This window comes from Excalfactoria chinensis, chromosome 6 (genome assembly GCF_039878825.1).
Source record: "Excalfactoria chinensis isolate bCotChi1 chromosome 6, bCotChi1.hap2, whole genome shotgun sequence".
Lineage (NCBI taxonomy): Eukaryota > Metazoa > Chordata > Aves > Galliformes > Phasianidae > Excalfactoria > Excalfactoria chinensis.
In genome coordinates, this window is record NC_092830.1 from 16,910,639 (window position 1) to 16,936,048 (window position 25,410).

A 25,410-nucleotide genomic window follows, 5' to 3' on the forward strand; every position below is an offset into this window, starting at 1 on the left:
TTCAAAAAATTCAGAAGCTCAGGGATTTCTCTCCATGTTCTCTCCTCAATTAACTTATGTATATCAGGCACTGACTAGTGTCTATCTACTAGAATATACATATGCCTTAGTAATCAAATTTCTTCTGTAAGTTTATTTTAGTACTCTAGAATGCTGACAGTTTTGGAGTATCAAATCCTGCCTATAGGCAAGAGCTTTACAAAAAGGATGGGAACTTTAAGTGGATCCTGGCACATGAGTTTTTCTGATTCTTGCTTTAGTGCATTTCAGTGAAATTGTTAAATCACTTTGTCAGTTACAGTTTAAGTATTGCAAGAACAGAACATAAATTCTTCAGAGTTGCAACATCTCTTTGTAATATAAACAGTGTAACAATGTATTTACAGGAACTTTAGTATCAGTTGTCAGCATAAAGACCTTTTTATATCTATGCATACACATTTTAAAATACATATCTGAATATATAATATTTAAATATAATCTGCACATAAATAATAACTTATGTAGTGAGCAGATTCATGCTGAAGACGTGGTACTACAGGTCTAGTGGCTAAAGCAGTAATGCCGATTTTTTAATTTAATTTAATTTTATTTTTCCCCTGACAGGGCTTAATTTTAAGGATGTATGAAATAAAGAATTCATAAACATATTTAGCAAGCAAATCAGGTTTACAGGGATTTGTCTAAATATTTCAGTTTTCTCTATTTAGTCATTGAAGAAGAGGCTGAATTGTATGGATGTTTTTATCTAGTCTGTTTTTGTGTAGTAATTCTAGTAATATAAAGTATTTGTGTCTGTCTGCCACTTATGAAAAGTGCGAGAATGAATGTAGCAGGTCATTATGCATTCTAGGGCATATAGACAGTTCCTCCTGTTTATGAGCATACTTAAATGGAACTTTAACTAGTGTAAGACGCATCTTGATGATCTAGCCAGCCATTTATTTTATTTATAGGGCTGCCAAAACTTCTGAACTTGCTGGCTTTGTTTTCTACAGAAACACTGCTATTTCCAGATTAGCTTCAAAGCTGCTGCCAGTATTTGGCCATGTGCCAATCTCCTATATGTTTAGCAGAGTGCATTCTTTATCATTACTTTTTCATTCATAATTGCTTTCCATTTTTATTTCCAATTCTATTACTTTTTAATACTGTAATCCTTTTCAGCAAAATAGTATATTCTATGCCTTGAGATATCTTACAGCTGAATGAAACCGTAGTGCTCTATGGCCTTATCCAGTGTGACTGAAGTCTGTATTTTCTTAGCTTTTTTTGTTGATGCACTACTTCAAGTAGTGCAGGTGGAAATATGTATTCCTCAAACTGCTCATGAATGCAAATGGATCACTGTTAATCATGGCAATTATTTCCACAAGCTCTCTTATGTGAGTGTAGTGTAGTGCTATTCTTTGTGCAAAGTGTGTATAATTTTAACTAAAATTAACATCTACTGTTAAGTAATTCATAATAATATTGATCAGTAATATATAGACTGAAAACTTTTAATTCCTGTGATCACTTGTAAAAGGATTACCATTTCAAACTAAGCACCATTCTTCAGTTACTCAACATTGGGTTTTGACAAATTTGACTGTTTGGGACTGTTTGTAGATTAGAGCTTTTGTGAAGTTTTTTTTACTAACTCAGCCCTTAAAAATTTATCTTTTTTATCATAACTGAACATGATGTCACTTTAAACTGGAGAATACTGAATAATTCTACCCTGATGGGAATGTCTTTCCTTTATTTGTCCAGAAATGTTTTCAAAGCAAACTGCTACTTTTTTAAAAGAAAAGCAAAAAGAAAAGAAAAAAAAAAATTAAAAAAAAAAAAAGGTTGCAGTTATTAGAAGTTTTTCTTAATGCATCTGACCAGCTACTTGTGAACAGCAAGAACTACATTGGAAAATTCTGTTATGATCTGTTATTGGCACAATGTATTAGCTTTCTGACTTGAGATTCCCAGACTGCTGTTGCTTACCATAATATTTGTTGATCACTTGTGGTCTGGTATATATGCAAATTTAGTACCCTGTGTATTCATAAATTTAGGAAATTGTTTAGAAGTTTCATTTTAATTCATAACGGGTTAAAATGTACACTGTCATTTAAATGAAATGGAATGTCCATTAATTTGATAGATAAATATATGGGTAGGGCACACAGATACTTCTAAAATCTTTCCTTGAAATTCAATGACTGTGGTCTGGAAACCATACTGGAACATATGTGTTCAAGTGCTATACTGTAGCACGTGGTGAATTTCACAGTTTTCCTGAGCTTTGGAGGTTTAATGTTAATACCAAGGTTAAACCACTGTCACATCTTGCCAGCAATATGAGAGGTAATCATCTCCTAGTTGCCAAGTATCTGTAATATATACATGGGTGTACAGGGAAAAACTGTCAGTGGTGTGTTTTAGGGATATTGTTATTTCTTCTCTATCAGTCCTTTTGCCAAAACAAAATCAAAGACATTTGTAGTTTAAAAGTGAACACTGAACTGAACTTTCCAAATTGGAATGGGTATGATACACATAATACATGTGCTGTATAACTTTTGAAGGAAATCTGTCAACTCTAGCATACATGGGTAGGCTCTTCTTGATAAGTTACACTTGATGACATCTGTTGACACTTAAAGTATTGTTAATAGTAGAGATAAATAAGATGTGGCATGTGGAGGCAGTTTTGGCTGCCAGCAACTCAGATTGTATTACATGGCAAACTTGGAAATCTCCATTAGACTCTGTAGGGTGTCAAAATATAGGCAGTTTTACAAGGCTGACTATGAGGAGATTGTGGGTTGAGAGTTGAAGGATTTTTGACTGCTGAATCAAAGGCAGATTTTACAGTGAGAACTTCAAAGCTATGTACTTACAGCAAAATTGTCTACTATATTAATGGCAATGTGTATGCTTTCATTCTCAGGAAACATTATAGACTTCCATTAGCTCACTGTCTGGCACAGAGGGTATTATTATCAAGAACTAAATTATTCCACGATTTAAACAACTTGTTGTGATGGTGCAACATTCCTTACCCTTTCAGGCAATCCTAATATGTAAAATGTTAATGTGATAAAAAGTTTCCAAAAATGGAAATATATTCCAACATTTAGCTGATATCTTTGTGAATTATTTCTATCAAGACATGTTAATTATGTGTTTTACCCTAAAAGTAGAAATATGCTTCTAAATATTGATAGTTTAAGATCAGATAGCTTGCAGATTAAAATCTGTAGTTGTTTTAGTAAACATAGAAAATGTATAGGTGAGAGGTTGGCTTCTGTAGGTTTCATTTCGGAGACTGCCATTTAGTGGTTAAACATAGAATAGATTCAACCAAGGTTTATGAAGTACAATGTTAAAAACAAATAAACAAAAAACGCTTTGTGACCTCCTAATAAAGGTCTATGAAACAGTCTATATTCAGCTGTTAATTTTGGGCTAATGTTTTCTTTTTCTTAAGAACAAATTTAAGTATTTAATCTGCAGAGCCAACACTGTTATGAAATACCATTATTTTCCAGGTAGGACATGGCTGATCTAGCATCTTTTGTCAGTATTTTCCTAAGAAGACCATTATTTCTGCAGCCTAGTGAGAGTTCTAGGACTTCTATAAGCAGAGTTCAGAATGTTTTGAATGTATTTCTGTTACTTTTCTTTGTCATCAAATCATCACTTAACACTTTACTTTGACTTTCTTTCACATTATTTGACTCCTAATATGGGAATCTATTTTGAAAATACCTCTACGGATATGTTTTGCAAAAATGCAATGATATTTAAATAACATAACAATGACACTGCTTTTTTTCATGGACTTCTTGAGCAGAAAAGAGTAAATGTGTATTCTAAAATGGACTGGGAAAACAAAGTCCTTTTTTGTTAATTTCTATGTGAAATCAAACTATAGCCATTAATTTGCCAGCGCACTTGGCATGGATAGGATATGTTGTAGGAAATCAATTTTCCTAATGATATGCAGTTGTGTAGTTATTTCTTTTCCTTTAGTGAACAACAGCAGTAGTAGTGACTATTAGTGATTCAGATAACCATCTTAACCTTTAAAAATGTATGCATGCACAAAACCCACAGGGGGGGAAAAGGCAGAAAGGAGAAAAATAAGGAATGTAAGAAAGAAAGAAAGAGTATTTATTTGCCACTTTACTAAATGATGTGATCATTTGTCCCTGCAGAGTAAATTTAAATCACTAGGCTTATTCATTTTGGGCAATGTGCCACATCTTTTTGGATCTAGAGCTATGGATTAGTATGCAGTGGTTATCATCTTTCTTGCCAGATCTCTCTAAATATTTCAGACTCCTGTGGATTTCTGTAACTTTTTGGCAGCTGTTCACAATCTCCTGAACAGCTGCTATTTGCTCAGGAATTTCTGACTGATATTCTTAAGACTGTATTTGCAGCTCCAGTTGGTAATTGTGGGTTGCAGGCCTCACCTGCCACCAACAGACACTTTTGTTCTCAGACTGTGTATTTCCTGATAGGAACTCACTTAATTTGCTTCTGTTAGTGTATAAAGGAAAGATGAATTGGAAACTGGCAAAAGAACACTTACGATTATTGTCAAACAATGGAGAGATGCTGCTAGACTCCTTCCAAGAAAGCTGAACAAATATCTGCTACTTGCCTTGGTTCTTTCTTCTTTCAGCTCTTTTCATCTACTTCTATCAACTGTGGAATAGAGGAGATACAAACATGATAGAAGAAAGTGCAAGTCATGCGTGTCGTTGCCAAAGTTGTGGATGCTAGTATAGGAATCAGAATTTTGAAAAAAGACAGAGAAGGAGGCTCACAAATTGGTATTTAAGGGCAACTCTTGGTGATTCTTTTACTCTGCTTTTGCTTTTCATTGAATTGGCAAAACTGACCCTGACACATATCTGATTTAAAATCAATATAAATAAATAGCGATGGATTAATTTCACCGAATTGTTGGGGTTGGAAGGTACTTCCAGAGATCAAGTCCAACCCCCTCAATTTCCTTAAATGCAAATTGAAAATAATTCCTTGATGTTCATAGCAATATTTTGGATGTGAAAGAAAAAATCTGATTCTCATTGGTCCCTTTAAACTTCTGAGTATTGCTCTGTGCTACTGCGATAGCAAAGTAAGCTCAGTTGAGATCAAGCTATTTGTGTCCTGTGAGTCCTGGCCAGAGCCATTAGAGTTGCAGTGTTTTCCAGCCCGAGTAGTAACCTTTTGCTTCCTGAATATTGTGGGTTTTGTTCATTTGTTTGTTTGTTTGTTTCTAGAATTGCTCTAGCACTTAGCTTACAAGCAGTGTTCGAAGGTGCAAACTTAATTCTAAAGAAATGGCTTGTTGGGCACATGCATTTGTGGCCATGAGACTGAAGCATTTCAAGAGATGCAATTTTATCAACAGCAAGTAAAAACTGTCCATAACAGGGAATTGATGAATGGGAATTGTATCTTGTATCTTGGGAGTCAAGATAGTTATGGTGTCTACCAGCTGAGTGTGCATTCTTTTGCGGGCTGTTATTGATATATACACCCCAGTTTTCAGTTCAGTTTTTAAGAGGTATGTTAGTAGTACTTGCTAGTTGGTGATAGGAATATTTTGGTTCTTTTAAAACATGAAAGTAAGAAGAAAGCGTGCTCTTGAAGATTTCTCCAAGATTTTAGGTCCTTATAAGAGGAAGATGAATTACAATGTGACATTAGGAGTACTGCTTTTGCAAGAATATGTAGCTTGTTACCTTTCAGAGGCAGTGACTTCTTATCTGTGAACAAAGCCTAAGTACTTCAAAATTCAGCTTGCAGTACATGCTTTCAATGAGATACTTGTGAATTTCTTCTCAAACTGTTCACATATTGTGTGTGGGTGAATTTACAAAGCCATGGCTAATAAGCATGCTGTTCTGGGAAACAAGTGCCATGGTTTTCTTTGACAATGGAGCACTATTATGGCTGCTTAGTATACACTTAAAAGAATAATCTCACATTATTTTGGAAAAGGGGTTGCGTCAAGTTTTGGGATAGAAATTTGAAGTAATGTGACAGCAGAACAGTAAACATGTTTCTCTAGCACACATGTTCCTTCTTTAGATGTGTAATTGGTGCCATAGATGGAATTTAAATATTTATTTAAATAAAATTGTGATGTGCTGAGCCCCTCCTAACTCTCAGTCTCAAGACCTGCTTTGTAACTATTCTGGAGTTACTGGTGTGTGGGGAAAAAAGAAAAAAAAAAAAAAAAGATTGCTTAAAGTAAAAATAATTCTTTTATATCAAATTTTTGTGAATGTCAAATTAAGGTATTCTGATTACACTGAGCATTGGTCATATTTACTCCCACATCCTCTCAGATTGTGACACTAAGTAACAGAAGAACTTAAGAATCAGTTTACATATATATATATAAGTAGAGCTTAGTAGCTAGACTTAACGTATTTCCAAGGATACTTTCAGTATGTAATCATTAATTCTGTTTGGGTCTAAAAAAATCTCTCAAAAGCAGTGAGAAAAGCTGAGAAATTATTAAAACAATTGTCTCTCAACTTAGAGACTGAAAGTACGAAAGTACATCATGAGCTGGTTTTCTTCACTAATATATGCAACTTTTTTTTTTTTCCTTCATCTTTTTTTTTTCTTTCTTTTTTTTTTTTTTTCCTACCACTTGCAAGTGTTTCTTTCTATATCCTTGTCGTTCAGAAAAAAGAAAAGTCACCCCCTCCTTCTCTCACTCCACTCAAAACAAACATACAAGGAAATAAATAAAGACCTTGCCTCTGCTATTTTGCAAAATGCATCACTGATACTGGAATTAATCTCTTGGGGTCAATTCCAGCTGACATCATGGCAGAAGGTAAAACGACTAAGGCAAAATTGTAATTAAGGCAAAATTCCTTTTTAAAATTCAGTGATTTTAGAAACTTGTTTAAAGAATCAGTGCTGTTTGTCATTTACATATTGTCTTGCCTGAATGCTTTTTTGAAAAATCAAGTGAAAATTTAAAAATGAAAAAGCAAAATCAGTCCCTTTTGTTAGAAAATGTTTTTTCTCACTGATGATTCCTACTGTATTAAAGTAATTGGTAAGATGATTGTTCATACTGCTTGTACTTAGCCATTATTATTAATACAGCTGTCAAGCACAAAACACTTTTGTGTTGCAGATTAAGTCAAGTAAACAACCTACTAGTAAATGGGAGCCAGAATTTATTAGAATGGAATGATGCCACTCAATAGTACAAAATTGAAGAGGATATGGACTACCTCATGACAGCTTTGCACCACCACTGAATAATGGAAATATGTGGGAAAATTTAATTAATACTCCAGATATAATTTTTTTGTCTTAGTTGCTATATAGATAAAACATAGTTTTATGGAGAAAGAGGTTGTTTGCATGTAAATGAACAGTAAAAAGTACATCAGTATTCTTTCACATCAGCAGAGTGTCAGTAACAGTTTCCTTAGGTTGTGAGAGATGAAAATAAACCTGCCTTTGCAGATTAATCAGTGGAATAACCTCTCAGACAGAAGATAAATGAAAATATATGGCTTACCTGCAAGAGAACAAAGTCTATTGAGACTAGTCTAATATCATAAGTCCCTCGCTCAGAGGGCTTGTACCTAACGATGCTTTGGGCCTTTCCATTTCTCTGTATTTTGAAAAAAACACAACAAACCCACAACAAAAAACAACCCCACACAACAAAAAGGATGAATGCTTCCAGGATAAAAGAGGACAGGAAAAAGACAAAAGAAAATTTAGTCTAGAATTCTAGTAAACAGACAGAGAACTACAGATTAGTGGTAATATATCACAAAGATGGAAAAATGTGTAGTATATTTGGCAGAATGGCAACATTTTTTTAAAGACAGATTTTCATTTTTTTAAGTTTTAGATCTTAAAATTGGCAGACATCACACAGAAGAGTGTTCTCAACATTTGGAAAAGCAATCTTTAGACTAGTATTCTTTTTGGCATCCATAAGAGGACAGCAAATAAGTGATACAGTGCACAGACAAGTCTGTGAACTTACAAATGCATGTATGGTACTTAAAAAATCTTTTCCCTAAGGTACTGTTATTTCTATGGAAACAAAATAGTCCAAGGAAATATTTCCTTGAAGCAAAATGGTAGCATACAATAAAAACAGAACTTACTATGACAGGAGGCCTGCTAAGCAAATCAATATTCTGACCATTAACTTCATAGCATGTCTTTAGTAAAATTCCATGCGGGAGCATAGCTATTTATATTTTTTGTGATCTAGATGAAATCCTAAAAATATGTTTTAGTAATGGTAGGAGAGGTGTTCATTGGTTGTTTGGTAAAATGAATGAAACAAAGTTAATTTCTTTAAAAAATGGTTTTCTTTTGCCCTGTCCTTCTTTTACAGAATGTTCCACAACTGTCCTCCTCTAATAGATCAAAATGTTTTTATTTCCAAATTAAATTTAATTCTGGGTAGTGAATAGTCATTTTTCTTCTAACTATATTGACTGCATTACATCTCATTCCCTACATGGTTCCAATCTGCAGTGCGCTCAGAGAGAAGTTATACTTATTCAGGTTCTGTACTTTGGTAAGTTAAATGATCCTAATTTTTTGTGTGTTATTGAATAACCTCATCTCCTGGTCACTGCTGCAGTAATCCATACAAGCCATTGCAATTTACACTGACCTTTCTGAGGCTGCAAACATCATAAATATCACATTTTATTCCAGGTGTGGATTTGACCGTATCCTTCAGGTGCGGCTCTAGGCAGCCTAGTCTAGTAGTTGTTTAGCTTGCCTTTGGCAGTTGAAATTAGATGGTCATTATGCACCTTTTCAATAAGCAATTCTATGATTCTGTATGGCATCATACTGGACATGGCTTGTCTCACACAGTCACTCAATGAATGTACTAAAGTGAGGAGAGAAAAGAGAATAATAAACTGACTCAAAGGATGAAATGCATAATCTATAAAGCTATGTTTTATTCCTTGCAGCAAATTGACTTTCAGATGTTGAAGATATTGCCCTATTATGATTTTGTACCCTAGAACATCTTGCATTCAATAAGAAAAGAGCAAAATGCAGTAAAGTTGTAGGTAGATATGTTAATCTCCTTTTAACTTTTTGGTATGAAGCAATGACCATATATCTATAAGAGTGCAAAGAAATGAAGTTCATAGCCAAATGGAAGGCAGCAGGTGGGAACCTGGATTTAGGAAGTACTAACTACTGGCTCCACAATTGCAAAGCATTGCTTGGCTTCACAAGATGAGTTTTGACAACTCAGTGTCATCCTAAGTCAAGCAGGTCTCTGTACCTCATCATTTTATAGAGTGCTTACTCTTATCTTATTCCTAAACTAGTGTCTTATTCAAAAATGAGACATGACTGAATGATTATTAGATTTTCTTATGGGTTATGTGTGTTTTCTTTTCCCCTAGAAACTGATAACCCGTTAAAAGTTAGATCAGCTTTTGAGATACTCATCCTCATATTGGATCACTGGTGTTAGACCAGTTACCAAATATTAAACCCAGTCATTCTTTCTTTATTGATTGAAAACTACTGGCTGGTCACAACAGTAATGATTTTGGCTCTGTTGGGGAAAGAAGGACCTTTATCATTGCTTTCAGTAAAGAACAGTATTGGACAGACAAAAATTTCTTATTGATAGGCAAATGATTAAGTGCCTTTTTAGATTTCTGTGAGTCTTAATACAAGCATTATTTGCCTATAAACTTAGATTTAATTCTAAATGAAAGCCTATGGAATCAAGGACCAAAATAGAATGGGTTCTGTTCTGCTACTGAAGGGCTAGACAGACTCATACAAACTTTCTGACACTTCTACATGGAGAAGAAAGAGCCAGCTGTATCTAAGGAAATATTATATGCAAATTTTCACCCATTTTTTAACATTAAAAAAAAAAATAATGAAAAATCATAATTATAGGTGACCAAAGGGGAAAAAGTAAGGCTTTTTCCTGGCTCAAATAATGAAAGCTGTAGTTAGTTATATAATTTTTAACTTGTAAGGAGATACTCCTGTAAGGTGTACAGCTCTTCAGTCTAATTTGCGTCCCAGGAAGTGATGTACATCTAGCAGGTAAGCAGTCTAATTGTACAAGGAATTTATTGTGTAAAGTACTCTATTCAAATTCTATCTGAAGCTGTCAGGACACTGAGTGCATTTATACAGTTAACTGAAAGTCTGCCTTTTTAAAGACTACCTTATTTTTTTAAGGGGAAATATATATATCTATATGTATTATATATATATAATAGAATATATATACATATATATTCTAAGTGGGAAATTTACCTTGTTTCTGCTTACATAGGTATCTGGATGCTTTTCTCAGTGGCTTGCAGACATGATTTGAAATGTTATGTCTGACGATCTGCAAGGATCTAAGGTTTTCAGCTTCTGGAAACAAGAGAATGCAAGCTGCATGCAATCCATAGCATGCCATTTGCATCAGTGTTATTTACAAAGTATACCACTGAAAAAATCAAAACAGAACAAAAAACAAACAAACAAACAAAATCAACAAAGAAAAAACCAAACAACCCTACCTTATTTTAGTGCTGTAGCATTCTAAATAAACAAACTTACAGCTTGAAGTATTATCTCAATTCTGTGGCAGGATATAGTGGAGATTGCAGTTGAACTATTTAAGGTCACATTAAGTGGAGGTTGGAGAGCATAGGAAATTTGATGTCTGGAGAAAATTCCATTGAGTAGAAGATTTAAAGTACTTAATCTCTGGTTTATCAAAAAGAAGATTGATGTGTGATCTGGTTATAATGATGTAAGTACCTCAGTGGAAGAAGTAAAGCGCTGTTTAATATAATAAAGGCTTTAATAAGAATCAGTGTGTTAGAGAAACTGCTGAGTTCAAATAGAAAATAACGTATAAAATGTTAATAGTGTAAGTACCCACTGAAACATTCTATCAAAATAGGAACTGTGCATTTGTGTTGGCAATGATTGCTTTTTCCTTAAATATATGCTACATTGTACTTAAGTTAAAACACCAATTTCTCAGCTCCATTTGGAAGTAAATTGGTAAAGTTGAATGGCTTGTGATGTACAGGACATCCTTCAAAATTTATTAAGAATTTTCAGTATTAAGTATCTGAGTGTTTATCTTGGGGACCTAATTTTTTTTTCTTAATGTCCACATGTAAAGGTGAATAATGTCAGTTTGTATGTTATGAGAACATCTGTGTGGAATATCTAAGGCCCCTTTCCTTGCCTACAGTAATGAAAGGCAGGAACATTACAGAAATGGAGCTTGTACCCTCTAAATTCATATATACATGCATACATATACATATTTAATCTTTTTTGTTGTGCCAGAACACTTTCCCTCCCAACTTGTGTTGGTTATTTGCATATCTCAGGTAACCTACTAAGTGTAGTCTGATGTATCTGCTAGGATTTTTTTCCTTTTGTTCAGTCTCTGAAATGTCTGTTGTATGGCAAGTACACATCACATGAGCAGAGTGTATATAAGCAGAACTAAACTAGTCAGTATTGTAATTTTCCTCAGAATGATTTCTAATTACTTTAGAGGCAAATGCCTAACTGGAAATACAGTGAATTAAAAAGTAAAAGCACATATAAAATAATATCCAATACCGCATATGCTTTTTCATATTCCTACCATCTTCATAATTTTTAAGTCTTTCTTAAGTCTTTAAGTCTTTCTTTTTTATTTTTCTTTTTTATTTTTATTATTTTTTAATTTTTTTATTTCTGTCTCTGCATTCTCACAATATACAGTGGAAAATGACTGGGCAGAAAAGAGCCAGATTTTTAAATATATATAAGGCTAAAGACAGACATCATTTTACAGTGAAAATACAACAACTTTCTTAGTAAATGATGTGTATGTTGTTGCTGCTTATCAAGTATGAAAGTAACGCAACACATTTGTATGAAAACAGAATAGTATTTTGATTATGAATTATTTTAGTGTGTTCACTTTATCACAACAGAATCGCTGGTGTTATCAGTAAAAGATAAAAATGTAAACAATTAGTGTATAGAATCATAGAATGGTTTGGGTTGGAAGGGTTCTCCAAGGTCATTTAGTTACAACCCATCTGATGTAGGCAGTAATACCTCCCTCTAGGCCAAGTCCCATCCAGTTCTAGCCTTCAATGCTTTCAAAGAGGACGCACTTGCAACCTCACTGTGCAACCTGTTCCAGTGTCTCACCACCCTCACAGTAAAGAATTTCTTCCCCATATCTAGTCTAAATATATGGGTCTAGTCTAGTATATGGGCAGTCACAGCCAAATCAATTCAACACTTTTGTAAATGAGAAGTTATTCATATTTTGTGGGTTCACAGAGTATTTAACTTGTGCATGTATTTGAGTATCTATCACCCTTAAGTTATGCTTTTCCACAGTATTGAATTCCCAGTGGTTTTTAACTGCAGTGTTCCTTGATATACAAGTAGAATAGTAATGCTGTCATGAAAATTTTTATCAGTTTTTCTCAAAAATTAATCAAAGAAAAAAGTTCAGGATACTTTATATTTTACATTTTCTGGTGCAGTCTGTATATTAGTTATATACTTGTTTCATTTTAGGAAGAGGAAGAAATATATATGTAAACAAAGTTTTTGTTTGAATAGAGCTAGAATGTCTTTTTACAAGTATATGAGACTACAAACGCTGCTACTTACCGAAGAACACAGATTGTTACATATGTATATTTTTATTTGCTGATATGGAACTGAAGTAATGCCACAGTCAAGAAGATGTCTTTTAGCTTCCCATTTTTCCTGAGGCTATAATTCACCATCAGGTTTAGTGAGACTGAAAAACTATGTCTGTGATTGAAGTCGCAATAATTGATAACCTCCAATATGTTACTGCTGTTGTGTATAATAAATATAGCCCTCCTTAAGGCCTCAGGGACACATCCAGACTGCTAGAAGATGTTGAATTAATTATAGAATATTTGTTCTGGTAATCTATGTTCCATCTATGCAAGCATTAAGAAAGGAGGGAATCCTCCTATAGACTGCAAGACCAGTCTGATTACTTTTATTCAGATAGTGCCAAGGTTTACGGTACTGATGGTAACATAGTTAACGAAGATTCTGTGAGCAGTGAGGGTTGTAACTGATTTCCTTAGTATCCAAAATATCCAAAATGACACAGAGGGTTATTTTTCATAGTTATAGCAGGAGGTTATTAATTTTTAATATGGTAGTTTGCAGAAGATCTACTATGCCATGAACTAAATGCAAATGCAAGGGTCTTGTTGCTAGAGACACTGAATGAGTGTTTCTATACAGAAGTGCTAGGTGAACATATAAAAAACAAGCTTCACATATTTTACTCCTAGGTGAGTTTTTTATTGCTTGTAATAATATGATGAAACAGTACAGATGATTGCATCATTTTCCACAACAGTAGATGTAAAATATCCCCTTGCTTATAATACTCATATTATTTGTACCCAAGGTAATTTTCAAGGCTAATTTTTCAAAGCTTAGTGTCCAGAAATAAGCATCTGAATCCAGTACAATTACTGACTAAATTTACAGAACTACTGAGCACTCAGAACAGCTGCTGAATTCAGTGGGAGATGGAGGTTTGGCCCACACATTGAATTACTTTAAAGGCAAATGCAAAAACTTCAGTAGATCGGAAATGCATTCCCTACTTCCTTCCTTTGACTCAGCTTTTTCCTTGTTCAGACAAATGGCTTTGTGATTCAAGGTATTTTGAATATTCTAGTAACAGACTTTATGATATTCCCAGTAAGTAACATAGAGCCATAGCTCTGCAAATTCATGTTCTGATAGAATCTATCTTCCATAAATAGGTTGTAGGTTAAAATTCTTGTATATTCTTTTTCTTTAGCTTATTCTCCTAGTCAAAACTATAGAAACTCACTCACTGGGTTCAGAGGTCACTTGATGTGTCCTTCTCTCTTTGGTATTTTTAAGCTTTCAGGCCATTTCTGTGCTTTACGTTGGCAAACTGATTATGCAGATATGTCAATTCAAGACATATATTTTTTTTTTAATTACCTTTTGCCATGTTAACTTAGAGAAAACTATTTGGCTCCTATTTATTCATTCATTCATTCATGTAGTCTTTCATAGATTAAAAATTCAACACCTGCTTAGTGGTTGTATATCTTGTCCCAGATACACTGTGCAGAGCTAGAGGTTTCTGCCCTTGCTATAGCTTAGCAGCTGGTAGTATTTGTTGTGCTAATTTGCATGCTGAGAAAACAGTGATGTAAGTGTTATGAGTTAGGTATTATGTGCTATTTATGTTTATTCTACTTGATTTCCAGTAAAAGATAAAATCCTTTTCCATTTAGTTTGACTTGACAATGGGAGCAGGGGTGAGGATAAGTAGTGAATGAAGGGATAACTGAGATGTCACTGCACAGGAACACATGTGAACAGTCTGTTCTTTAACCATGAAATTCAATGTACTTGTCAAGGTGCAACTCATTTCAGTTGATAAAGGCAACAGCTGTTTCTTGGTCAAAGGACAGTTAGGCAGTGACCTTGACAACTGTAATTTATTAATTTATTATTAGTCTGGATGCTGTGTCAGCAGTACTTATGACAGAATATAAAAGCACAATACAAGGTAACCTTTGGCAGACAATGGCAAACTATGCTGTGATACTTAAAGGATGGTGATAGAGGAAGAATTTGAGAGGGAGGTGATTTGAGGTTATGTTTGTTTCTGTGAGAGTGACTGGCTATGGAAAGAGTAATTTCTTTGAAGGAAATTTAATGGGCTTGATTGAGTGGAGGAAAGATGCGAGTTAGATAAGCAGCTGCAGCAGTCAGGGCAGGTTGGTGTCAATCTGTGCCTGTGTGTGCAGGGATAAACCACTAAGTATGCTTCCTGAGAGCTGTTTTTACACAGTATCCCAAGGATTGTCTCAAGGCATTGTTAGATCCCAGGAAAGACGGCCTTTCTCTAGGTGGGGTCTGTTATAAAGACAAATGCTTGATGTGATGTGAATGAGCTTGGCCACATAGGGAAAACTGGGAAGTCTAGTACATTTGATTTGGTAACTAACATGCAGTGGTAATGTAATTGTACAAAATACCGTTTTAAATGAATGTAAATATAGTCACCTGGTGTACACCTGTCTCCAATGATTCACATCATTGGCAGCCTTACTCAGATAGGTTACTCAGACTCGCTAATTAGGCTACCTGGTAAATTGAAACCATTTCTAAAGACTTTTAGAAAGGGATTATATAGACTGTATTCATAGTGATGTTAGCACAAATTCGTGAAGTATTTCTCATATCACTTCTATTCATTCAGTAGTTTGATTTCATTTATTTCAAAATGCAGTATTTATTAATTATGTTAAACACATCATTCTGACTTTCCTAGACTGTTTATATTCAATATTCTTAGACATTCTGCTTCGTGTCTGTTGTGCTTCAAAGTTAGGTAACTGATTATGCTTTTCCAATTGGATCAGTTTCTTTGAATGGTTCCCCTCGCCCCCCCTCCCTTTCACCTTTGAGTAATTGCTGATATTTATCTACCTGGAGATGCATAGATTAGATTGCTCTCAGTAATCTTTTTGGTGCAGGGTCTGTGATGTGAATTTTCTACATCTGTAAGTTTTTACTCATCTTTGCTCATGTTCCATCTTTCTTCTTTCCTAGATTCAGCCTAGTGTATACAACTATAACTGTAATTCCTTATGCACGAGTGTTAGATATTGTCAAGGGATAAATTATTATTTGAATTTCATATTATTTTTTCCAAAGCCTCAGAACTGGGATATAGATGTGGAATGTATAGATAATTTTATTCTGATGTTGCCGAAGTATGATCTTGGTATTTTAGAAAAGGAACTGTTCAAAAAAAAAGTGTTTTTTTTTTTCTTTGTTTGTTTGTTTTTTAACTATGTTAATCATTTGTAAATCTTCTTATCTTTTATTAAGCAGCTATCAAAGTATGATATAATTTAGTAGAACAGATTCTAATTGATGAGTAAGCATTTACTATGTATTATGGAATGTGGAGATAGTAAATAATGGTTTTGTTTTGTGGCTTTTTATTTCCAAAGCAAATCTCCTGTGACAATGCTGTGTCAGAGAGATTTTATTTCTACTGCACCATGTGAGATAATTCAATTGCAATAATATTGTTTGAATGATGTTTCTTATCTTGAGAGTACAGATGCTTAATTGCACTACTGTTGCAAATCTTCATTTTAATTGTCAAGCTCAAGTACTTCCATCATAGGGAAAAAAGATCATCCATAGCCTGCTATTTTGTCTAATATCATGTTATCAGTAAATTAATTTCTCTGAAGCAGCAAATATTATTTTAATATCAGTAAAAATCTCTGATCATTTTTTTCAGATAATTTCTACTTATTGAAAGCATAAATGAATTTTTTCAAGTTCCTTATTGATACCGTACTTGTGAACTTATATAAACAATATGTATCAGAAACAGTTTTTAAATTTAAATGCACTGAACTTTAAGATTTTGTCTTTATTTTAGTCTTAGGAAAACAATGTAGAATGTTTAAATAGACCATTATTTTACCTTTTTTAAATTTAGATTTTATTTATCAACATATCTGTCTAAGAAAAAGTAAATGGATTTGTGAAGAATGATTGAAAAATATAATTCATTGAAAATTATTTACACATTAATATACATTCCCAAGAGTATTGTATGCGGAGTATGCAATAAATTACACTTTTTCATTTAAAACTGGGAGTTTTCATTATTAAGTTTCTTTAAAATATCAACCTTTACCTTAAGCAAATTTAAGACAAATAATGAAGGTAAGGATTGGATTCTTTTAATTTGGTTTTAAAATTGAAATGTTTGTATTCAAACTAGGTTGTAGAACTAAGGCCAACTATGAGTTCCATCAGTATTTTGAGGAATGTTTTTGATAACGTTTGTATGCACAGTACATTATATAAGTGCATACATATACACCCAAGAAAATGTTTGTATCTTTAGTAGGCAACTAAGGAAACATCTTTTTAGCCTTGTTAAATAGCGCATAGTGGCTAAAGGTAGTACTAGTTGTGACTGGGGAATCGTCTTCTGTGAGAAAGATAGAAGTCTTAGGCTGGAAGCTTAATAAGTATTTTGCTATTTAAGAATTGTACCTTTCCAATTTGTAAGATGATGACAGGTTTTCCTGCAATTCTCCTTATCAACTTCAAGAGTCAAGAAAATAATTTATACTGTCAATTGTGCTGATTTTTAGTTCGGTCAAAATGTCTGTGGAAATTTACTGCATAATAAGATTAATATTTTATAAAAGGTGACTGAATGAAAATGGACATACCGAAAGCAGTTATCTCCCTTATGAGGGTGAATAACCTTGGTCTGTTCAGTTTGGGGCAGAGAAGACTGAGACAGGATCTGATTAATGTTTTAAACACCTAAAGGTCAGTGGGGGGCAAATTAATGAGGGTAGGCTCTTCTCAGTGCTGTGTAGTGATAGGACAAGGAGTTATGGCCTAAAATTCGAACATAATAAGTTCCATGCAAGCATGCAGAAGAACTTATTTATGGTAGAAGTGACAGTGAACCAAAACAGATTGTCCAGAGAGGTTTGGAGTCTCCTTCTATGGAGACCTGTCTGAAAGCCTATCTGTACAGATTATTGAAGGGTATCTGCTTTAGTAGGGAGGTTGGACTCAATCTCCAGAGGTCCCTTTCAACCCCTGTGATTCTATAGTTCTGTTTTGCAACTGGTACAGATATTATTTCTATTAAAATCTTTGCACAGTAAATAAAATTGTAGTTTTCTTTAAAGGTATATTTGATATTCCATGAAGTACTGCCCTACATGATTAGATGATATATTTGCAAATAGTTATACAGTTGAAAGAACTCCTACAATTAAATGTATTTATGGAGAAATGCTCAATAGCCAACATACCTGTTAAAAATATGGAACAAATTTTCTTTAGTGCAATATTCACATCATATCATACTGCTTCTATCACAGAGTAGCATCTGTTGCATGAGAGTTGTATTAAAATGAACTAGCTGATCACATGTGTTTTTGAGCTTATTGGAATCAGGCTATGAATTACTAGGTGTAGGAAACATGTCTTAAAACAAGCCGGGCTGTCTCCCTGCTGTTCATGTTGTATTTTTACATTCACAGTTATGGAGGTTAAGTAAAGGCAGTCCAGAATAATCACTATTTCTGGGCGGTGGGGAGGGAAGAGGGCAAGCTTTATTAAGCAGATGTCTTTATTAATTTATTTAGAAAAGCAATAGAAAGTGTCTATACAATGCATTACTTATATTACCAACATTCATTTGAACCAACACATCATGTTCAAATCAGCGAAGGTTGTGTTGTTTAGATCCTGTATCCTGCTTTAAAATTCACCTCTACATATCTGTGTATTATCTTCAATTATTTGTCAGTTACTAAACACTATGGATCTTTTGAAATTACTCTGTATCTCATTATTTCACCTAATGTTTTATTTCAAAATACATTGAAATTTAAGGTTTTATATAAAAGTTCCAATGAGATTATTTTGAAAGAAATACCCACCTGCTTATGAAAAATGGCTGATTGTATTTCAGACTGGTTACTGTAATTTATTCCTCCTCTGATTCCTCATCATTTTTTGTCCTCTACAAGCATCTTTTTCCCCCAGAGAGTAATGCTGGTGCTATGTACAGTATTTTGTTTACAGTAGTATAAACATTTTCAGCCTATGACTTCATTGCTGAAATAACTCACCTCTTTCATATCAACTCTTACCTAGGAGCCGTACTGCAGACTCATTGATGTAGGTTTTTTTCTGCATGGCAGTCCAGGCCAAGCTGTGGTTTCATTGCATGATGCAACTTCACCCTTTTTGGTTGTTTACGGGATTAATTATAATCTAATCTTGTATTGCCTGTGCATGCTAATGTGCTTACCATAATGGTGTATACTCTGAATGCAGCCTAAGCATCAAGTGCATGAACTGGAATTAAAGGAACCCAAGAAATTATAGAAAGCTGAGCAAATATAAATTAATCTTATCAGTATCTCTAGAAAAGCATAAAATGAATAGATCTTAATATGTATTTGTACCAGGTCTATATATTCAGGATTTCCAGCGTTTTGCAGTAGTTTATGGACTAGATACACAATTGTAGTGTGATCAAATTGTGGGAAAATTGAGTGTTCCAATAATCCTGCTATGAAAAAGGACCGAATGATGTCAGTAGCGTTCAGAAAAATTAAACCTTTCCCCGCTATCCACTTAAGCAGCAGGTGACAGAGACAAGAGGTAAGATTATAAGTAATTATTCATGAGGGGTCAAAATTTGGGCAGAATTTTTAAGTTAAGTTTAAGCTACTAAATATCTTACAAATTAATTTAAAATGTATTTATTTACAAAACAACACTAAAATGAAATTACTTGCAGACAATCATAACATCACTCTTAAGTTTTATTAACTGAAGACACTGACCATCCTAAGTATATATTTATTCATGTGTTTTTAAAGCATATTCAAATCCTACATCAATATCCAGTAAAAGATATGATTTAATGCTAATTCTATTGTTTCCCAATAAAATTACGAAACAAATACTTTAGAAAGTAACATGAAACATTTTGTATGAACACAGTTTTTAGCACTGTTGGCCAGTGAAATCATCAGGAGTATATAATCAGAGGTTACGTTTTGTACTTTTTTTTTTTTTTTTTTTGTCAGAACAAATCTACAAATTAATATTTGATGCAGTAAATGCAATTATTTATATTTAATTTCCTTAATTTGGAGGTCAGGTAATATAAAATGTTATAAATGAAAGATGATAATTATGGACAGATAAATGCTTACATAAAGCCAGAATGTGTTTTTTAGTCTGTACTTATTGGCAAGTCACCAATAACATGCAATTTAAAAAAAGCAATAAACAAGGGAAATGATTTCAAATCTGTAACTGTTGTCATATCACCCACATGCTGTTACCTGGCTGTCCTGACACTATCTATTATTCAGGATTACCTAAGATTTACTTGTTTAGTTTTGTTTTATCCCTAGATACTAACTATGGAGTTTTTTAGTACTTTTTTCTTGTAATGAAGGACAGTTCTTCTAACAATGTCAGCCTGGTCAGATGTGTATCTATAGGGCAAAGTTTTGTTTTTCCACTTGAACTAAGTACAAAATGGACTATTATTACACCAGTCCATTTTTGACTCCATGTGTAATCCTTGACTACACATCCCTGTTTCTGTGTACAGCAGCCAAGATAAAAAGGTGTTGGACAATGATGTGCATGTTTGCAAGCCATGCTGAGATAGCGCTAGAAAAAAAGTGCTGCTATATATTCATTTTGTTACATCATTATATGCTGTTCTTACATTGATGTAAAGTGGTTTTATACCAGGCTTGTGATAACTGATTTGAGCAATTGCTACAGGTGTTGACAATATCTTATTCCATTTATTAATGGAGATAAAGTGACTGCTAAAAGAGAATGATGTACTGCCATTAATCTGCCTAAAAAGGGCTTTGCCTTTGTCATTTAAAAATGTCACTGTGTTTGAGACTGTTGCTCAGGCTTGTCTAGTTTCCTTCTCTGAGAAGTTGAACTAGGAAAGAGTTGAGTTATTATTTTTTTAATTCTTCCTTTCTTTGTTTAAAACATTTGATTTTTTTTTTTTTTTCTTCTTTATTTTTGCAAAATGAATGTGGTTTTTCACAGTCTTTCTTGGGATCAACATTTTGCTTTAAGAATGTGGTAATCTGCTTTTAAGACTAGTAGTAAACAATCAGGTCCCATAGCTGGAACAATTAACACATGAACACTCTGTAGAACATAAAATCTATTAGCTAAATCCACAAGGAAAGCCACAGTGGTGGATGAAAAAACTGCATGTATACTAGTGTGCTTTACTTTAAAAGATATTTATTATAAAGACTCACCAGAGAAATGAGATTTATTTTTATTATTATTATTTATTTTTTTTTTTAGGAAATGGATATGTGTACCTTAGGTATTATGTTATATAGGTGTTTGAAGGACCTGTATGCTAATGGGGTAGATAAGGCTAACTGGTTCTTGTGAAGAATGGCAGAGAGAGAATCAAAAGTAATTAAAATTTGTCTGGGGCTAATATGTTTTCTAGCTTTATGCAGTGTTTTTTATTTAGTTTTGGAAAGAATATATAATTTGTATTTACATTTAAGCCATTTAAATATGAGACAGTATTTTTTGCATGATGAAACTGTATTTAGAATCTCTGAAATTGTAATTAAGACAATAAAACACAATATAGATTTCATTGCATAGATAGTAGATCTGTGTAGAAACTATATACATGCACTAAACTTTTTCAGATTTCTACCACCTTTTGTTACTGTTGTATTTCACTGTTGAGTTAAATTATTCATCGGCATTGAAGCCAAGTAGTGTACCTTAGGTTTATTACTTCTCATAACTCTCAAAACTGGATAGAAGTTATTTTTATTAATTAAGGTATCAGAGAAGGGAAAGTCCAGAAAAGACAGTCAGATGAATGAGCTGTACATATTTTAAGACTTCAATTCATCTGTTACTCTTATCGCTTTCATACAGGATAGTTGAATTTAGGCTGTAAGTTTTTTAAGAAAAGATTTGTGTTTTTTTAACTTATGATACATAAGCAAGCAAGAAGCATATAGGATGAGTACTCAATCATTTGGAGAAATTGAGTGTTTGCTGTATTTATCAAGCAAAAAATCAGATCTTAGTTTTATGATACCCCAAAAAATAATTAAATAGTCTCAATATAGTCAGTCAAATAGGATAAGTAGAGGATGTTCTCATTTTTGAAGACTGCAACTGTTTCCTCAGGGTGCAGTCAGATAAAGATGACGTGAAAGTTAGACAACAACATCAACAGAATTAACAGATAAAAGACACTGGAATTGGGGAGTAGTTGGAGCTGAAAACTAAAGATGATGGTGGGCCATTGAAAATCCTATGTATATTTGAAGTTGAAAAGTATTATTTGCTAATGTTCTTTTAAAAAGCTGAGATTCTGTCTTCTCTCTGAAGAGTTCATTCCAGTCTTTAAATGTATGTTTCTACTGAAAAGATTTTATGCCCCTGGTATACTTTTGGCTAACTTAATTTCCATTGTTCAATTCAGTGTGAACATAGCAAAGTGTTTATGTTTTTAGAAGTGTCATATAGCAGCTTTTTCTTTTCATGACTATAATTACTTTCTCTTGTCCAGAGTAAACAGCTGCAACTCCTTGACACATTTTGATAAAGAGCATTAAAGAAAAACTATATTAAATTTTATAAGCAGACAAGAAGTAATAGAGTGGGGTCTTATTACAGAGTAGAACCATGCAAGATTGCCAAATCTACTAAATTGCATATGTAATTTAACAGAATCACCATAGCAGAGATAATTCAAGTAGCTTCCTAAATATTGTCAAAAAGAGTAATAATGTAATTTTAGTTGAAATAGTGTACTGGAAGTTTTCTCCTAAATGTGCCAGAAAATTCACACAAATCTTTAATTAAAATGTGTACTCTAAGATTGTTGATCCATCCTTCTTTTAGAATGATCTCATCAGTGAGATTGTCTTCTTAAGTTAATGTAATATTATTTTCAATTGCTAGTATTCTCAGCCTTTTGTACACAATTTACAAATCTAATACCAAGTAAAATAGTATGTACTTTACCCATGCTGTTCTCAAGAGAACTCTTCTTAGGCAGGATCTTAGGCAGGATTGAGATTGTAATGGGGTATTGTACAAGAAAGTGCAGAGTACATTAAAGGTCCCAGAACTGGTACAAAGATTGACATAGGGATTTTTAGCTCTCAGATTCTGATAGTTTAGCTCCACTGCAAGAATCTCCCTTTTGTTTGTGCCAGTAAGTAATTAGAGAAGATATACACTGCCACCAGTAGACGATGTATATCTGTCTTGATGATATTAAGAAATACACCATTTTCAGAGTGAGCAATTTAAATGTGCAAATTTTCTGCAGCATCTAGCAATTCAGTATAAAAATGAGAAGAAAAAAATATTTTAAACATACTTACATGCAGCATTAATGGATAGTCAGAGGAAGATAAGAATTTGATTTTGCTTGAGTTTTGTGAATATATTTTACTATGGTAGCCAATGCAGAAGCATAATGTACTTAAAATTCATCAGAAATTTGACTTAGGAAGATGAAGTGTGACAACATTGTATTGGGAAGTGATTTTTCAACCAGGAAAGACAGATGAGATTGCAGAATACATGGTCATGGTCATATTTAGCGAAGTGCAAATATTGACTTATTTGCCCTATTCCTTATTTCCAGTTTTTTCACAACACAGCCTGCATCACCGAGTTGTATTTATGGAAACTAGGTAGTAGCAAAGTTACTTATTTCTATCATTAGACAAGTTGTCAATTGTGTATAAGTCTGTAAAAGTCAGCAGAGTTATGCCAAGGAACATCTCAGGCATCTGAAGTGAACTGGTATACCTGTGTTTTGTTTAATTTCACTGTTAATATATACATGTGACAAGAAAAAATAAAATTAAAATTAGTGGTCTCTATCTTTCCTACTGGAATTCCTTCTCTATTTCAGTTTCTAAACTGAATTAATTTTGCATTAGAAACTGTAAAATGATAGTGTTTTGTTCTCACTATTTGTGACAAGTACTTGTTTTCTGATATATAGTATATAACAATTTTTCTCATTGTGGAATTTGATTGAAAATATCTACTTGACTGTTTTACGGGTTTTCTGTAGCTGGAAGAAACTTAGTTTACAAACAGGAGAGAAGACTTGCACTACAAAATGAATATTATTTTCTTACGTGAAACATGAATAAGCCTAATTTGTATATTTGTGTAGATAGATCCTTAGATCTAAATCAAATCAACGTTCAAAAAAAAATAAAAATAAATAAATAAAAAAATCAGGAAAGTGAAAGTGAAAGAAAACTAAACTTTTTTTCAGGAAAGTGAAAGAAGCATGTAGAAAGCCTAGTATATCTGAAGCACTGATTCTTAGAAAAATCTAAATGGTACTTTCACACCAATGTATTACTGATTGGTGTGTTTTTATTGTTACTTATTACTTCTGACAGTGTATTTGAAAAAAAAAAAAAAAAAAAAAAAAAAGAGGAAATTCGCTAATTTTACCCCACATTAGACTAAAAGTTTGTCTAAGTTCATTTGTGAGCTATGGACATAATATAGAAGTAGGTAGTAGAAAGCATCTGCAGAACAGATGAGTCATTATGCTTTTTTAAATTAGATTAGAACTAGAAAGATAATATTCTAGTGCCAGCTTGTGATCTGTCAGACTTTAAAGAATAACAGAAGTGAAAACAGTGAAGAAAGGGAAATAAGGTGCCGTACGTATGTGTGAAAAAGAGATATCTTAAGATGCTTGCAACCTTATAAGTTAAACAATACTCTCAGAAATGTGGAAGATTTGTAACAGTTCAATTTTTTTTAATCTTGATTAAATTTATATTTGGAGGATTTATTTTAAAATAAAGATACTGAGTGTTGCTGTGATTCTAAGACTTGGCTTTTTGTTGGTGAAGTTAAGGTCAGAAGATATTGAAAAAGAATGCGAAAGAGAAAGTTGCATATGGAAGCGAGTGTTGAAAAGGCAGAAATGCATCAAAGTAAGGTGTATATAAAATAAATACAAACTCATTGCATATTGAAACTGTGAATTTTTTAAGACTGGAAATTCCTGTTTAATCCACTATGAAAAGGTCAGTTGAATAGAGAATCTGTAAAAGGTATTTGTTGAAGTCCCAATGTAAAGAATTAGTTTGAAGCTTTCTGAAGGAATAGGAAGGAGAAAATGATAGGTAATGTGGAGCCTAGTCACAGAGAAGGTACAATGAAAAAGATGAAAGACAGCTGAGCACAGTTAGCATTTTAACTATGAACAATAACAGAAGCTTCAATGCCAAAATGTGTTGGTGGCAGAAAGCTTTCTGGTTTTGTGTGCATATTGGAGAAAGAGAGTTAGCTTTAGACGTAGGAGGTTGAATGCTCAAAAATAATTGAAATATATTGTTAGTGTTGACCAGATAAGAAGGTAAATGGAAATGATCACAACACTATCCTTAAACTTATCACAATTGTGACAATTGTCTGTGAAATTCTTTAAGAAAGGGATTGTTCCTTCTTTACTCACAACCTCCAGGTACACAGAACTTAGAAACTAAAAACAAAAAATCTAAAACAGAAGACATAATGGTCCTAAGGAGTTTTTTGGTTACCAAATCTTAAAGCTGTGATAAATTCCCTAGTAGAATTTGCTGTCTGGGAAGTTGGTTCTTGCCTTCACTAAACCATTTTTCAGGTCAAGCTGGCTGCTCTTCTCATGGGGAGAGAAGACTCTAGTCATCTTGCTTATCT

The 25,410-nt window shown here is 33.3% G+C and overlaps 1 protein-coding gene across 40 annotated transcripts in view; it reads left to right on the forward strand.

Moving 5' to 3' along the window:
- The window catches only part of KCNMA1 (potassium calcium-activated channel subfamily M alpha 1), a 403,732-nt gene that overhangs the window by 208,676 nt on the left and 169,646 nt on the right, over positions 1 to 25,410 (forward strand). For 16 of the 40 annotated variants that reach the window (XM_072340339.1, XM_072340340.1, XM_072340330.1 and 13 more), the window contains one exon: positions 18,787 to 18,810. The exons of the other annotated variants lie outside the window; for them this stretch is intronic. In XM_072340339.1, the coding sequence (XP_072196440.1) occupies positions 18,787 to 18,810 (24 nt within the window). The remainder of the gene's footprint in view (positions 1 to 18,786; positions 18,811 to 25,410) is intronic. 40 annotated transcript variants of the gene reach the window in all.